This window comes from Carassius auratus, chromosome 27, assembly GCF_003368295.1.
Source record: "Carassius auratus strain Wakin chromosome 27, ASM336829v1, whole genome shotgun sequence".
NCBI classification, from domain to species: domain Eukaryota; kingdom Metazoa; phylum Chordata; class Actinopteri; order Cypriniformes; family Cyprinidae; genus Carassius; species Carassius auratus.
Window position 1 is genome coordinate 6544204 of NC_039269.1, and position 14274 is coordinate 6558477.

General features: G+C 34.8%; 2 protein-coding genes across 5 annotated transcripts in view; one reads left to right on the forward strand and one right to left on the reverse strand.

The window, feature by feature from the left end:
• Positions 1-1065, reverse strand: part of tm6sf2a (transmembrane 6 superfamily member 2a) — a 7053-nt gene extending 5988 nt beyond the window's left edge. Inside the window, exon 1 of the mRNA XM_026205474.1 lies at positions 792-1065. Within this exon, the coding sequence (XP_026061259.1) occupies positions 792-883 (92 nt within the window). The 5' untranslated portion in view covers positions 884-1065. The remainder of the gene's footprint in view (positions 1-791) is intronic.
• Positions 1066-1842: 777 nt separating this feature from the next.
• Positions 1843-14274, forward strand: part of LOC113045230 (protein strawberry notch homolog 2-like) — a 28687-nt gene continuing 16255 nt past the window's right edge. Inside the window, exons 1-11 of one of the 4 annotated variants that reach the window (XM_026205455.1) lie at positions 1843-2063; positions 2815-2991; positions 4294-4373; positions 5374-5461; positions 9260-9433; positions 10402-10476; positions 10573-10675; positions 11528-11688; positions 12839-12972; positions 13073-13163; positions 14117-14260. In XM_026205455.1, coding sequence (XP_026061240.1) covers positions 2872-2991; positions 4294-4373; positions 5374-5461; positions 9260-9433; positions 10402-10476; positions 10573-10675; positions 11528-11688; positions 12839-12972; positions 13073-13163; positions 14117-14260 — 1170 coding nt within the window. In that variant the 5' untranslated portion in view covers positions 1843-2063; positions 2815-2871. Of the gene's footprint in view, positions 2205-2814; positions 2992-4293; positions 4374-5373; positions 5462-9259; positions 9434-10401; positions 10477-10572; positions 10676-11527; positions 11689-12838; positions 12973-13072; positions 13164-14116; positions 14261-14274 lie in introns of all 4 variants that reach the window. The other 3 variants (XM_026205454.1, XM_026205456.1, XM_026205457.1) reach the window with 3 other exon arrangements.

The following is a 14274-nucleotide window of genomic DNA, read 5'->3' on the forward strand; positions in this document are numbered from 1 at the left end:
ATAAAATCAGCATGAATTAAAAATATAACAACTTTAATATTATCTGTTTAATAAATGTAAATATTTTATATTTGCACGATGAGTAAATCATTTCAAAATTAAATATGATATTTTTCTGCATTATTTAAGAATAAAGCTGTAGTCCAAGTGTCTAAATGAGACACATTTCTTAAAAAAGTTATCATTTGCATGATACAAATAAAGTCATTTTTTTAAAGAATTTAATTATCATAATCATCAGTTCATTTTCATTTAATATTATGACTTTAATACAATCACTTTTACTGAATAACAGTAAAAATCTAACAATACAGTTTTAAAATTCAAATCAGCATAACAATTAAAAAAGAATATATATTTTTATATATTATATATGTTTAAATAAATAGAATATATTTACTTTTTTAATATAAAATATTTGCATGATTTGTAAATATATACCCAAAAAAATTATGCCTTTTTTCATTATGATGATAAGATTTATGAGGGTGAAACTGTACTGAATTTTACGAAATCATTACACAACATGATAAATCTGACTGACGAAATCTTCTCTAATGAAATCTATGAAGCAATGTCAGCTCATGATCAGAATGATGAAATAAATCAAGAAGAGGATGGTTGCCCTCTCTTGGCCAAATCAGGTGAGTAAAACCTCAAAAAGATTTTAAGAGTCACACTTCTAAACAGAAGATCTTGGAAAACGAAACCGATTTTGCATTGCTTTATGTCAATGCAATGTTCTTTAAACATACAGTATTGTAAAATAATGACATAAGAGACAAACTTACTCTTGTAGGAAGGACACTTGGTTGATTGTGTAGAGAATAAAAGGTGCTGTCAGAGACAGAATAAAAACACTGATCTCTGGAGGAAAATCCATTTGAGAAATCAGGAATCCACAAATATGAAATCAGCTGAGCTCTACTCTAGCAAAAATACAGTAGCAATATATATATATATATATATATATATAAACAAAAACAACAATAAATAGCTATGAAAGAGCCATTCAGTTCAGTATCTGAGTGTCTGTGTGTCGTGTCGTTCACTCAGCACTGATGATGATGATGATGATGATGATGATGATGGAGTCAACATGAAAGCAGGGCAGACCTCTCAAAGTCCACGGACTCTGAACTATTTCCGCCCATTAGTTAAAAAAAAAAAGAGTCTCGTCAATAAACCTCCATGAGCTGATCACACACACACACTTCTGACTTTACACACATGTATCACGCCAGATGTCACAGTTGTGTCACAGTTTACCACAGTTACAGTGTTTGGTTACAATATGATAAATTGGTATTAGCCATGACTATCATCAGAAAATGTTAAATAAAGAAAAATGGAATAAAAAAATTCATTAAAACATAATCATGACAGCTGTTTAAGGTTCAATATTAATTATTATGATTTTACAGTCCACTTTTCCACAAATATAAAGTATTATATTATTATTTAAATAATAAGCCTATTGTAATTGTATTATTATTAGTATTTAATCATATAAATTTAAAATAAATTCAATTAAATATATATATAAAATACATGCCACACACACAAATAGACACAACACACACACACACACACAAATACACAACAAACACACACACACACACACACACACACACACACACACACACATATACACATAGACACTCACACGCACACAAATATACACATATATACACACCCACACACATACACACACACAAATATACACAAATACACACACACACACACACACACACACACAGACACACACACACACACACACACACATATATGTATATATATATGTGTGTGTGTGTGTGTGAGAGAGCTCTTTGTTTGGACCATCTATTATTAGTTATATTTGTGAAAAATATTTAAGGATCTAATATATGCATATATTACAAATCTCTATTTCTAAACGGGGGAAATAGCAAATCAAATTAGTTAATGTTTTTTTATGCACTTATCTTTAAAATAAATCTGCGTGCTTTCCGTTCTCTCTCCGCGGTGACGTCAGCGGAAGCGTCCGCCGTCTTTCAGATCAAGATGGCGACGTCGACCAGGAAGTAAGTGAACAACCGTACAGGGGCATAAAAATATGGATTAACCCCTTCAAATCGCGTTTACCGATCAAGAAGAACTCCGATTGAGCGGTCGTTAGTGCTCGTGGAAGGGTTTCTCGGACAGGCGGGTTTAATTAACGCGCGGTGAGTGAGTTTTCTCTCAGGTTAGCATGTTAGCACGAATCAAACAATAGCCCTCCATTGAGTCAGTCAGAAAAACACGCAAACAGTTGATTTATTCGTTAATAAATTATGGATATTAATATATAATAATCAATATGAGCTGGTAATCATATCAGAATGATGTTTTGAGGGGTCAGTGCTGTCTGGGTAATAGTTTTCAGGTTGACAAACGCTCAGACAGATTATTATTTTTTATCATAGTCTGTTTTATAGTTAGCTTTAGTTTGATATTATCTTCTTTTGAAGGTTGAATTAGTGTTTTATATAGCTCAGAATAAAACAGACACACACTTATAGTTTAAATTCCATCTAACTGCCTCATAGACAAGGCCTGTATCATATATTTCATATATTATAAATAATCCCATTAGTCCTGTCTTTATCTAATTCTGTTTGTTAGATGAAATAAACCACTTTATTTCATATATAAATACCACAATAAGTGCAGAGCTGTTTTTTATAGACAGATCATCTGTCAAGATAACAATGCATTAATGGAAACAAGACTCTTCATCTGAATTATAAACAGTGTAACAGAGAGGTTATTTCCCATGATTTCTCTCTCTCTCAGAGATGGCTGGAGAATGACCGGGGTTTGACAAGCGACCATGTTTCTGCTCGGAGACTGATGCCCATTCTTGCCGCGTCTGTTGTGATGGAAACGGAGGACTATCTGCACCCCGAGGGCCCTCAGCTGGGGAGCCCGGAGTTCAGCGCACCCAGTCCTCCTCTCACAAGTTCCATGGAGGTACATACTGAGCCTTAAAATGTTCCTCTTAATGAGTGAGTAGAATAAAGTCATATGGGGAGGAAAAATAAAAATTAAATATATTATTTATTTTATTTTTTTATAATTTTTATTTTTTTTCATGTGATTTAACTATAGTAATCTTTGATAATAATTGTACTTTCAATAAAAATAGTGTGAAAAAGTGTGATTTTATTTTTTGTTTTTGTAGTAATGCAATATTGGGAAAAACAATTGCTTGATTGTCATAAAAATACCATTGTATATTTTGTTTAATTTCTTGTGAAATATAATTTTTTGAACAGTTTCTGTAATCCACCTACTAGGAATCACAAATGCTCAGTAGCAAACTTTGTACAATTCTTAAAAAAATGTAAGAAATTTTTTTTTCATGAGCTTTAATTTTGCATAATAATTTCATTAAAAAATAAATAAATAATTGTTCATAAAAATAAGATTTTAGTTTTCTTATTTTTTTATTATTCTTATTTTTTTTCAATTAAACAAAAAAAAATGGAACCCAATGAACCAAATAATGTGATTTTTTTTTTTTTTTTTTTACGTAATGCAATTTGGGGGGGGGGGGTTGCTAGATTGTGATAAAAATATAATTGTATATTTTGTTTAATTTTGCTGTTGAGTTTAATTTCTTGTGAAATATAATTTTTTGGACAGTTTCTGTAATGACAAATGCTCAGTACAAAATTAGTTAAAATTGCAACAAAAAAAAAATCCATCATACTAAGTTTTGCTGAATAATTTAATAGAAAAAATTAATGGTAAATAAAAATAAAATAATAAAAATTATTAAATTACAAACTGGAACCCAATGCAAACTTGAAACTAGACATGAAAAACTCGCCCAAACATTTCTGAATCCAGGTCAGGCTCAGGTTTGATAGCAAATTTGTTTTTGTGTGTGTGTGATTCTGCTCTGTTATACTCTTGATAATAACAGATTGTCTTAATCTGATTAAATCTGCAGTTTTGAACGGTCATCTTCATCATTATAGCTCTAGTTGGTCTTGAACCTTGTCCAAAATGGGACGGATCTGGAGTGCTTTGGTAGCCAATGGTAATCCTCTCTCTAGAAACAGTAGCCTCACATCACCTGGTTTATGGTGGTTTAACTGTTGGTCTTCACTCTGTACGTGCACGGTTCGTGTCGGGTCTCACCGGCTCAAGATGAGTCACTAGCACTGCCAGTAAATATTTGGGTTGATGGGTAATATCTCTGCTGAACAGTGTTTCCAAAGGGCCTCTTCCTGTGTCAAACGTGCTGTTTGTTTCCTGTTTCCCCAGAGTCAGCTGTATCCGTCAAGCTCATGGACGTACCCTCAGCAAACTCCCTACAGCCAGCACTATCCTATGCAATCTGGGAGGTGAGTCACGCACACAGTGTCTTTTCCAAAATCGAAAAGCGTGCATCATACATAAAATAAATTGTGCATCATTTACAGCAATAAAAATGTACTAACAATGGTTTATTCCTCGCTGACTGCATGCAAAATGAACATCCTGACTTAGTCACTGGAAGATCCAGTTGTGATGATTTTATTAAACGTTACAAGATACAAAATAACAGGGATTAATAGTTCACAATATTATGCATTTTAGAAAATTTAGTTGAATTTTTGTATTCTTTAATGCATGCAATTCAGTTATAATATTGTGGTACATGCTGATATATTAAACATGTGACATCTATGCACTTTATCATGAGTTAGTTGATTATACTTATCCTTTATGTGGTCAAAAATACAAAGCTGATTAATCTTCAATATAAGTGATCTGATTTGAAATACTGTAGAACTGATATGGTTTTTAAGTTACGATTTGGTACATTTTCACTACAGAAGGGGAGAAAAACGATACATTAAATATTATTTTTTGTATTAAACAGTGGTCTTTAAATAAATTCAATATAATCATAGTTTTCTTGAGAAAAAACATCTATAACAGCTAGTGCTGTAACCATATAGGAAGCCCTTTTACTTGCACATTATTTTAATATTACGTTCCAATTAATAACAAAGTATAAAATTCAATTGCTATTAATTCTTAGATATAATAATCAAGTCAAAACAGCGTTTATTGTTTGAATTTCCTGATAAAATAGATAAAAGATGAAAATTAGTTTCTTAATCAAAAGTAACAAAGCTTATTGCGATTATCGGACCGAAGGTTTGTTTGCTTTATTAGACAACTATAAAATAAACGTCTATATACATAATCAAAAAGATATCATAACCTATATAAACCTTGGAGGTTTAAATGAAGTTCCAGACCTTTTCAGTATGAGTTCTTGTATTGTGACACCCCTAAACTTGATCAGTATTTGAAGGTGTGGTTTTTCCTGAGTGCTCTCCTCTGATTTATCAGGCAGCTCCAGCCAAACCCGTCCTCCGTGTCTCTGGACCTGCCTGACATAGACTTTCATGACCTCGTGCAGAACGGAGATTTCTCCCAGGTAAGAGCACATCCCGTCTCTTTTTTTAGTTTTGCTGTAGTTTTGGTCGAGGTTGAACTCACCAGAACCATTAGCTGAGTTTCCATCCAAAGTTGCGAATTTAACTTCTGCATAAAACATTTACGAACATGCCCTGTTTCCATTGAACGTGTCAAAGAGAGCTAAATCATCACTTCCTGCTAAACTGCCACTAAATATAATAATTTTCATATATGATAAATGTCTTGCGCCTCAGAGGAAGCACACTAACTTAAACTAAATGTGAATCTTTGCATCTTTGCTTTGTTTTTTTGGTTTTAGGTAACTATAATAACTCTAATTAGAAATGGTTAGTGTTGCATGCTGTGCACAGTTTCACAATCTTATTAGGAATAGTAAGGTTTATAGTATTCACTGCAGTGTATTCTCCATTCTCCTATCACTGTGATTCATGGAAAGTGATTTTATATGAAGGAAAGAGTTTAAGCTCTCTGTGCATGAGAACATGGAAACTATTCAGCTAAAAGTTTCCAGCTTTATCTTTGATTGTTCAGTCATCTTTGTGCAGATCTTATCCACATTACTAGCACTGAACTCAAATGTTTGCAAATGGAAATATCAGTTATATGCTGCTTATATTGCTGTTCAGGCACACATTCACTATTTGAATGCTATCAGAAGCCACATATAGCTGTAAACACTTCTTAAAGCAGATGTGGTAAAATTAGTCTGTGAATATGAACACACAAGCATCATTTCCTGACCGAAGACCACCACACCCGAGAGCAAACACATGCTGGATTGAGTCTGTGTGACCCGTTGGAAGGGTATTTTGGTCAGAGCCTCACAGGAAGGTGCAGTGCTGAAGTGCATCAGATACGCCAATGCTCCTCTCAGATGAAAGTGTTTCTAGCACTCACTCACTCACTCTCACACTCACTCACACTCACTCATCACACTTACTCACACACTCACTCACACACTCACTCACTCATCACACTTACTCACACACTCACTCACACACACTCACTCACTCACTCATCTCACTCATCTCACTCACTCACTCATCACACTCACTCACTCATCTCACTCACTCACTCATCACACTCACTCACTCCATCTCACTCACACTCACTCACTCCCTCCATCACACTCACTCACTCCATCTCACTCACACTCACTCACTCCATCACACTCACTCACTCCATCTCTCTCACTCACTCACTCCATCACACTCACTCCATCTCTCTCACTCACTCACTCCATCACACTCACTCACTCACTCCATCACACTCACTCACTCCATCACACTCACTCCATCTCACTCACTCACTCACTCACTCATCTCACTCACTCCATCACACTCACTCACTCACTCCATCACACTCACTCACTCACTCCATCACACTCACTCACTCCATCACACTCACTCACTCCATCACACTCACTCACTCCATCACACTCACTCACTCCATCACACTCACTCACTCACTCCATCACACTCACTCACTCACTCCATCACACTCACTCACTCACTCACTCCATCACACTCACTCACTCACTCACTCCATCACACTCACTCACTCACTCACTCCATCACACTCACTCACTCACTCCATCACACTCACTCACTCCATCACACTCACTCACTCACTCCATCTCACTCACTCACTCCATCACACTCACTCACTCCATCACACTCACTCACTCATCACTCACTCACTCACTCATCTCACTCACTCCATCTCTCTCACTCCATCTCACTCACTCACTCCATCTCTCTCACACACTCACTCACTCACACACTCACTCACTCACTCACTCACTCACACTCACTCACTCCATCACACTCACTCACTCCATCACACTCACTCACTCACACACTCACTCACTCACTCACTCCATCTCACTCACTCATCACACTCACTCACTCCATCTCACTCACTCACTCACTCACTCCATCTCACTCACTCACTCCAACTCACTCACTCCATCTCACTCACTCACTCACTCACTCCATCACACTCACTCCATCACACTCCAACTCACTCACTCACACACTCCAACTCACTCACTCACTCACTCCATCTCACTCACACACTCACACACTCACTCACTCACTCCATCTCACTCACTCCATCTCACTCACTCCATCTCACTCACTCCATCTCACTCACTCACTCACTCCATCTCACTCCAACTCACTCACTCCATCTCACTCCAACTCACTCACTCCATCTCACTCCAACTCACTCACTCACTCACTCACTCCAACTCACTCACACACTCACTCCATCTCACTCACACACTCACTCACTCACTCACTCACTCACTCACTCACTCACTCCATCTCACTCACACACTCACACACTCACTCACTCACTCCATCTCACTCACTCCATCTCACTCACTCCATCTCACTCACTCCATCTCACTCACTCACTCACTCCATCACACTCACTCACTCACTCACTCCAACTGACTCACTCACTCACTCCAACTCACTCACTCACTCACACACTCACTCCATCTCACTCACACACTCACTCACTCACTCACTCCATCACTCACTCACTCACTCACTCAGATGCCAGCGCTGTAGTCTGGTGCTGAAGATACAGTTTGAGTTCTTCATCTGAGATCTGTGTATTGTTGGCTGCTGATGCAGTCAGGTGCTTTAGTTTGCTGTGGTTTAAATTCAAAACACAAACCAGGATTTCTTTCTGTCTTTCTTTTTCTTTCTTTCTTTTTGTCTTTCTCTTTTCTTTCTTTTCTTACTTTGTCTCTTCTCTCTTTCTTTTTTCTATTTATTTCTCTTCTATTTTTTTTCTCTTTCATTTTACTTTTTTCTTTCTCTTTGTTTCTGTATTTCTCTTTCTCCTCCTTTGTCTTTATTTTTCTCTTTCTTTCTTTCTCTTCAATTTTTTTCTCTTTCATTTTCCTACTTTCTATTTATCTCTCTCTCTCTCTCTCTTTCTATATTTTTTGTCTCTTTTTCTTTCTACTTTCTTTCTTTTCTCTTTTTCTCATTTTACTTTCTCTTTCTCTCTCTCTCTTTTTCTTTTCTTTCTCTTCGATTTTCTCTTTCATTTTCCTACTTTCTCTTTATCTCTCTCTCTCTTTTCTATATTTTTTCTCTCTACTTTATTTCTTTCTACTTTTTCTCTCTTTCTCTTTTTGTCTCTTTCTTTCTCTCTTCCTCTTTTTCTCTTCTTTCTTTTTATTCCTTTCTGTCTGTCTTTTTCTTCCTTTTTCTATATTTATCTCTCTCTTATTTATTTTTCTTTCTTTTATTCTCCTTACACATCATTCGTAACTGCAAAGGGTCTACTTTTATTTGTGTGCACTCACAATATCATCCACAATATTCACTCAGTGAAAACATGCCTCGCAGACATGATAAATATATCTATAGAAAGATTTAAATGACTACTTAACAAAATAAATCAAATCGAAAACAAAAACTCTTTCATTATAATCATAATCCATAAAGATTTCTCTCTTGCGTCTGAGGAAATGGCGAGACAGGCAACCTCATCCTTGTGACCCAGACTCAGTTTATTAGTAAATAATTCAAATATCTCCTTACTATTGTAGCCTCGTGTTGTTTCCACCAGCGCATCAATTTTGTTTCATCACTAATTAATGGATATCTAAATTATAAAGATGTCTAAATTGGTTGCACTCTGGAGCCCTGTATGAGGTGATTTGCAGCTTCTCTTCTAGTGCAGAAAGTCTTGAGCTGTTATGATGTGATTTAGACATGATATCAGTGACTGAAGTGGTAATTCTGATCAGATTATTTGTGGTTATTTTCAGGATCTGCCGTGCATAGATGACCTGTCCAACCAGTCACTGTTCTCCTCTCCGTCTGATTCTCTGTCCGAGTATCCTGACCCTTCAGGATTTGCGGTCAATGGCCTAGCACAGTTATCCACCGAAGGCCCCGCGGCACCCATGTACTGGGATACACCCGGACACAGTCAGAGACAGGTATTCATGCACTGTCCTTCTCTCAGATGTTCACCATTTTCAATGGTCACACAGATGCGTGCATGCACGTTTTTAAATCTATTTTGCTTAATAAACCAACAAAGCTTGTGGTCATGTAAACACATTAAACCATTTTCCTGTATCGGCGTAAACAACTTCTAAAATGGCAAGATATCATTGCTAAAAAAAGTTCTTTTTTAACCTTCAGGTCAGTTTGGTTCTTCTTTTTCTGTGAAAAAGCCTTCTTTTAAAGGTGCATTAATGTCTTTAATCATGAAACATGGACATGTGGCTTTGCTTGCTCTTCGTTTCTGCTGATATTTTGAAATATTAAGGTGTTTTTAATGCTTTATTTAACATCCCAACTCACAAAAACAAATGGAGTACTAAGAATGGGATACACAAAATATTAAATTTTAATGCCACTATTAGAGAAACACGTGTAAATGCAGATTTCTGACATTGCACAGTTATTGGGTTACATGTAAATTGATGAATTGGGTTATTTTAATGAGTTCATGTTTAGTATTCATCAGTGTATTGGTGTGTTTTTTTGTAAACGGATCAATGTTCAGTGCTCTGGTTTAATGCAGAGCCCTGAGCAAAACGTAAAAAAAAAAAATTATTTCAAGTTTAATGTTATTTATGTGATTTTCTTTTTTTTTTTTTGCATTCATACAGATTTCTGTATTTTCCAACCTGACTCTGTTTAATTGCAAAAATCAGAGATTAAAAAAAAAAAAAGTTTTCTGCCAAATAGCTTAAAATTTAAAAGCAAAGAAATGTATGCATCCATTAAATATTAGTTATTTTTATCGTAAATTATTATTAAATAGGGCTGTCCTCGACTAATAGTTGGTCATTTTAAGTATTAGTTGAAATTAGATGACTATTAGATAGTCTATATTCATATTTCTCTTGTGTAATTCCACATGAGTGTTCAGCATCTCTGTATCTGTGTTCTTCAGCAGAACCTGAGCGCGTTTTCTGGTAGGTTGGATGATCTTAGCGCTCTCCTGTCTGCATCAGTTGCAGGATTTAAGGTAGATGCTCTCCTTTTCTCTAAAATACTCTGTCCTCTCTTTCACCACATTTCATCATCTTTTGTTTCCTGCGCCTTCATTCCTTCATTTCCACAGACTGCTGCTCCTCCGCCGCTGGAGGAAGAGGAGGAGGCAGACGAGGAAGAGACGGAGGAGTTGGGCCACGCAGACACATACGCCGAATACAAACCATCCAAATGTAAATAGACGGGTCTGAATACTTAGGACCATGTGATATTTCAGTTTTTCTTTTTTAATAAATGTGTTTCTGTCAATATGGGGTGCTCTGTGTACATCAATGAGAAAAAAAATGACCTTAAATGATTTTAGTAAATGACTGCAATATAACAGAGTGAAAAACTTTCCGTACCCACTGTATGTCAAACAATTGCTTATGATCTACTGTTAATGGGTAATGACAATGTTTACTTTATAGTCTTATAGTGTGATATGTTGTAGATGCTTAAAAGAGTCCATATTTTATGTTTTTGAATGACAGCTGGAAGTAGCAACACATACATTTCAAAATAAGAGTCCTGTGTATTTTGGACTTGTTTAGAACTAATAGTCAAACATTTTGAATAAAATCTTATGTAAGTATTCCTTATTTAATGTGTGCCCCATACTGTCTAATTAAGTAAAATTATATATAATTTATTTTGAGGTTGTGTGGGTTTGTACTGTAAGGACAATGATTTTATTTTACTTTTTATTTGGCTCACCATATAGTAAGAAAAAAGGGGGGGAAACATGAAGCACATCTTAATTATTATTATTTTTTGTTTAGTAAATGTTGAATGTAGAAATAAGTTAATTAATAATATTGTGATATAATGCCCTCAAATTTGGTTTTCAGCCTTTCATAGTACAAAGTTTGTGCACCTGACATATGGTATTACTTGTATTTGCGCAGGTTTTAAAATAACAAAAACAAAAAAAAAAACATTTAAATTGAATAAAAATCATGCTGCCCATACAGCTTTAACTCAATACCATTTCACAGTTTGTGTTTCTTCCGTGGCAAATAATTGCTGTGTTCACATGTGTGCAGCTACTATAGGAAACTCTCATCCTGATTTTGTGGTGGAGACCAACACACTGTCCAGCGTTCCTCCTCCTGACATCACCTACACACTGTCCATTCCAGACAGCACCATTAGCTCCAGCCGGCTGTCTGCCCTGCAGCTGGAGGCCATCATCTACGCCTGCCAGGTACTCATGCTCTCTCTCTCTCTCTCTCTCTCTCTCTCTCTCTGCTCTTTACAGTCACAGAGTTAAGTGTAATGCACAAAAAATACAAAATAAAAATAAATAAAAATCAAGATTGGCTCATACGTTCTGAAAAAAGATATAAAAATAATATATATATATTTGCCATATTGCCCAGCTCTAATACATTTTAGTCATAATATTATTATACGTGTATGTATGTGTATATATATATATATATATATATATATATATATATATATATATATATATATATATATATATATATATATATATATATAATATATATTAGGGCTGGGCAATATGGCAAAAAAGTAATATATATATATATATATAAGGTATGACCAATTTTTTTATTTATTTTTTTTACTATTTTTAACTAGTTAACTTGAAAATGTAGCTACAACATGATTCAATTAACTTTTACTTTATTAACCCTCTTGTTAAAGAAAATTCTATTCCAAGTGCAGCACGCTTAAATATCTTTGCGGAAAAGATGCATGAACTACAGCTACATCTTGCACAAACCTGTCATATACATATTATATGTTCAGAAATACTAAAATAAAATTTCAAAAGTCAAGGTTTTTCAAATTTAAAATGACTAAAGGCTTAACACCAGTAGACTATTATTTATAGTAAAAACCGCAGCTTTCAGCCTGTCACGATGATATTTTCTATGTAAACACAGACGGTTTAGGCTGTTGCGCTCGCGTCTTTTGCATTGTCTCATGCATTAAACAACAGCACTCAAGTTCAATCCCATCTTCTTGTATGTTTTTCCTTTTTCACTTTTTTTGGTCAACAAAAAAGCATAATATGTGTGATATGAGCGCATGTATTAATTAATATTAATAACTCACCCTTATGCTGTTCCAAACTTGTAAGACCTCCTTTTATCTTTGGAACACAGTTAATAATTTACTTAATAAATTAGTTTTATCTTTGTTTCCGGTTTAAGAGATGAAGCCAGAGACACTGACTCGTCATTTCCGCAGTAGTGGACTCGCAAGTTTCGTGCTCAAGTTCACAGAGACCGAGACGGCAGAAAGCGCATCCTATTTACTTTCTTTATTTTACAAAAGCACAATGTTTCGTTGTTATTGTGAGTGCTTGTGCTTGTGTTCTTCAGCAACACGAGGTGATTCTTCAGAACGGTCAGAGGGCAGGGTTTCTGATCGGAGACGGAGCCGGAGTCGGGAAGGGCCGCACTGTGGCCGGAATCATATTGGAGAATTTCTTAAAGGGACGGAAGAGAGCACTGTGGTAAACCCCTGCATGCATCTCTTAACGCTCATGTTCAGTCAAACACAGTTGAATGGTCATCTAATAAAGGATCTTTTTCTGGGAATCTGCTCTGTTTTAGGTTCAGTGTGTCAAATGACCTGAAGTACGATGCTGAGAGAGATCTCAAAGACATAGACGCTCCCAACATCCCTGTGTTTGCTTTAAATAAGGTTTGAGAACTGACTTGTCATTGCTTTTTATATTTTATTATATATTATATATATTGCACATATTAGATCTGGGTTTTCCAAACATGATGGCTTTGTGAGTTGATGAAAAACAAATAATTAATTCAATATTTACTATGTAAAATTTATATATATATATATATATATATATATATATATATATATATATATATATATATATATATATATATATATATATATATATATATATATATATATATATATATATATATATATATAAAATATATATAATTTTTTTTTTTTTTTTTTGTATTTATTTTTTATATTAACAATTATTTTTGTTGTTTTAAAATTTTAATTTGATTAGTATTAAAATACAGGAGAATATTTAAAAAATCTTTTATTAGTTTACCTGCATTTTAAGTGACAATTCATTTTAATTGTATAACTATAATTATAGTTGTTATTATGTATAATGTAACAAATTCTTTTTTTTTTTGTTGAAAAAATTCAGTTTTCATTTTAATTTACTTTTAGCAATTTTATGTGCTTTTGTTATTTAGCAATTTGTATGTATTAAATGTTTTAATTTAGTTTTAGCAATTTTATGTGCTTCGTGTATTTCTTAAATATTTCTAGTTTTTATTTCAGTTGTAGCTTTGTCATTTTAATACTTTATTTTGCTTAGTTGGCAAAGCAACATTTGTCATGTTTGAATTTGTATTTTTGATCTAGATTTCAGTTAACGACACTTATTTTTAATAGTGTTAGTTGTGGTTTCAATTAACAACACTGCTTTGAACCTACACAAATATTGTTATGTTTTTGAAATAATAACTTAAAATCTCTGATGGGCTTCAGCTGTCAGAAATGTTCGTGATGTTTGTAACATCTTGTTTTTCTCTCTTGGTTCAAGTTAATAATTTCTTGTTGGGTCATTAACTGTCTATGTCTGCTTCTCCTCTTCCATGCAGATTAAATACGGCGATACGGCTACCTCAGAAGGCGTTTTATTCGCCACATACTCGGCTCTGATTGGAGAGAGCCAAGCCGGCGGTCAGCACCGCACCAGACTCAAACAGATCCTGGACTGGTGCAAACCCAACTTTGACGGAGTCGTATCCTTCCAGCG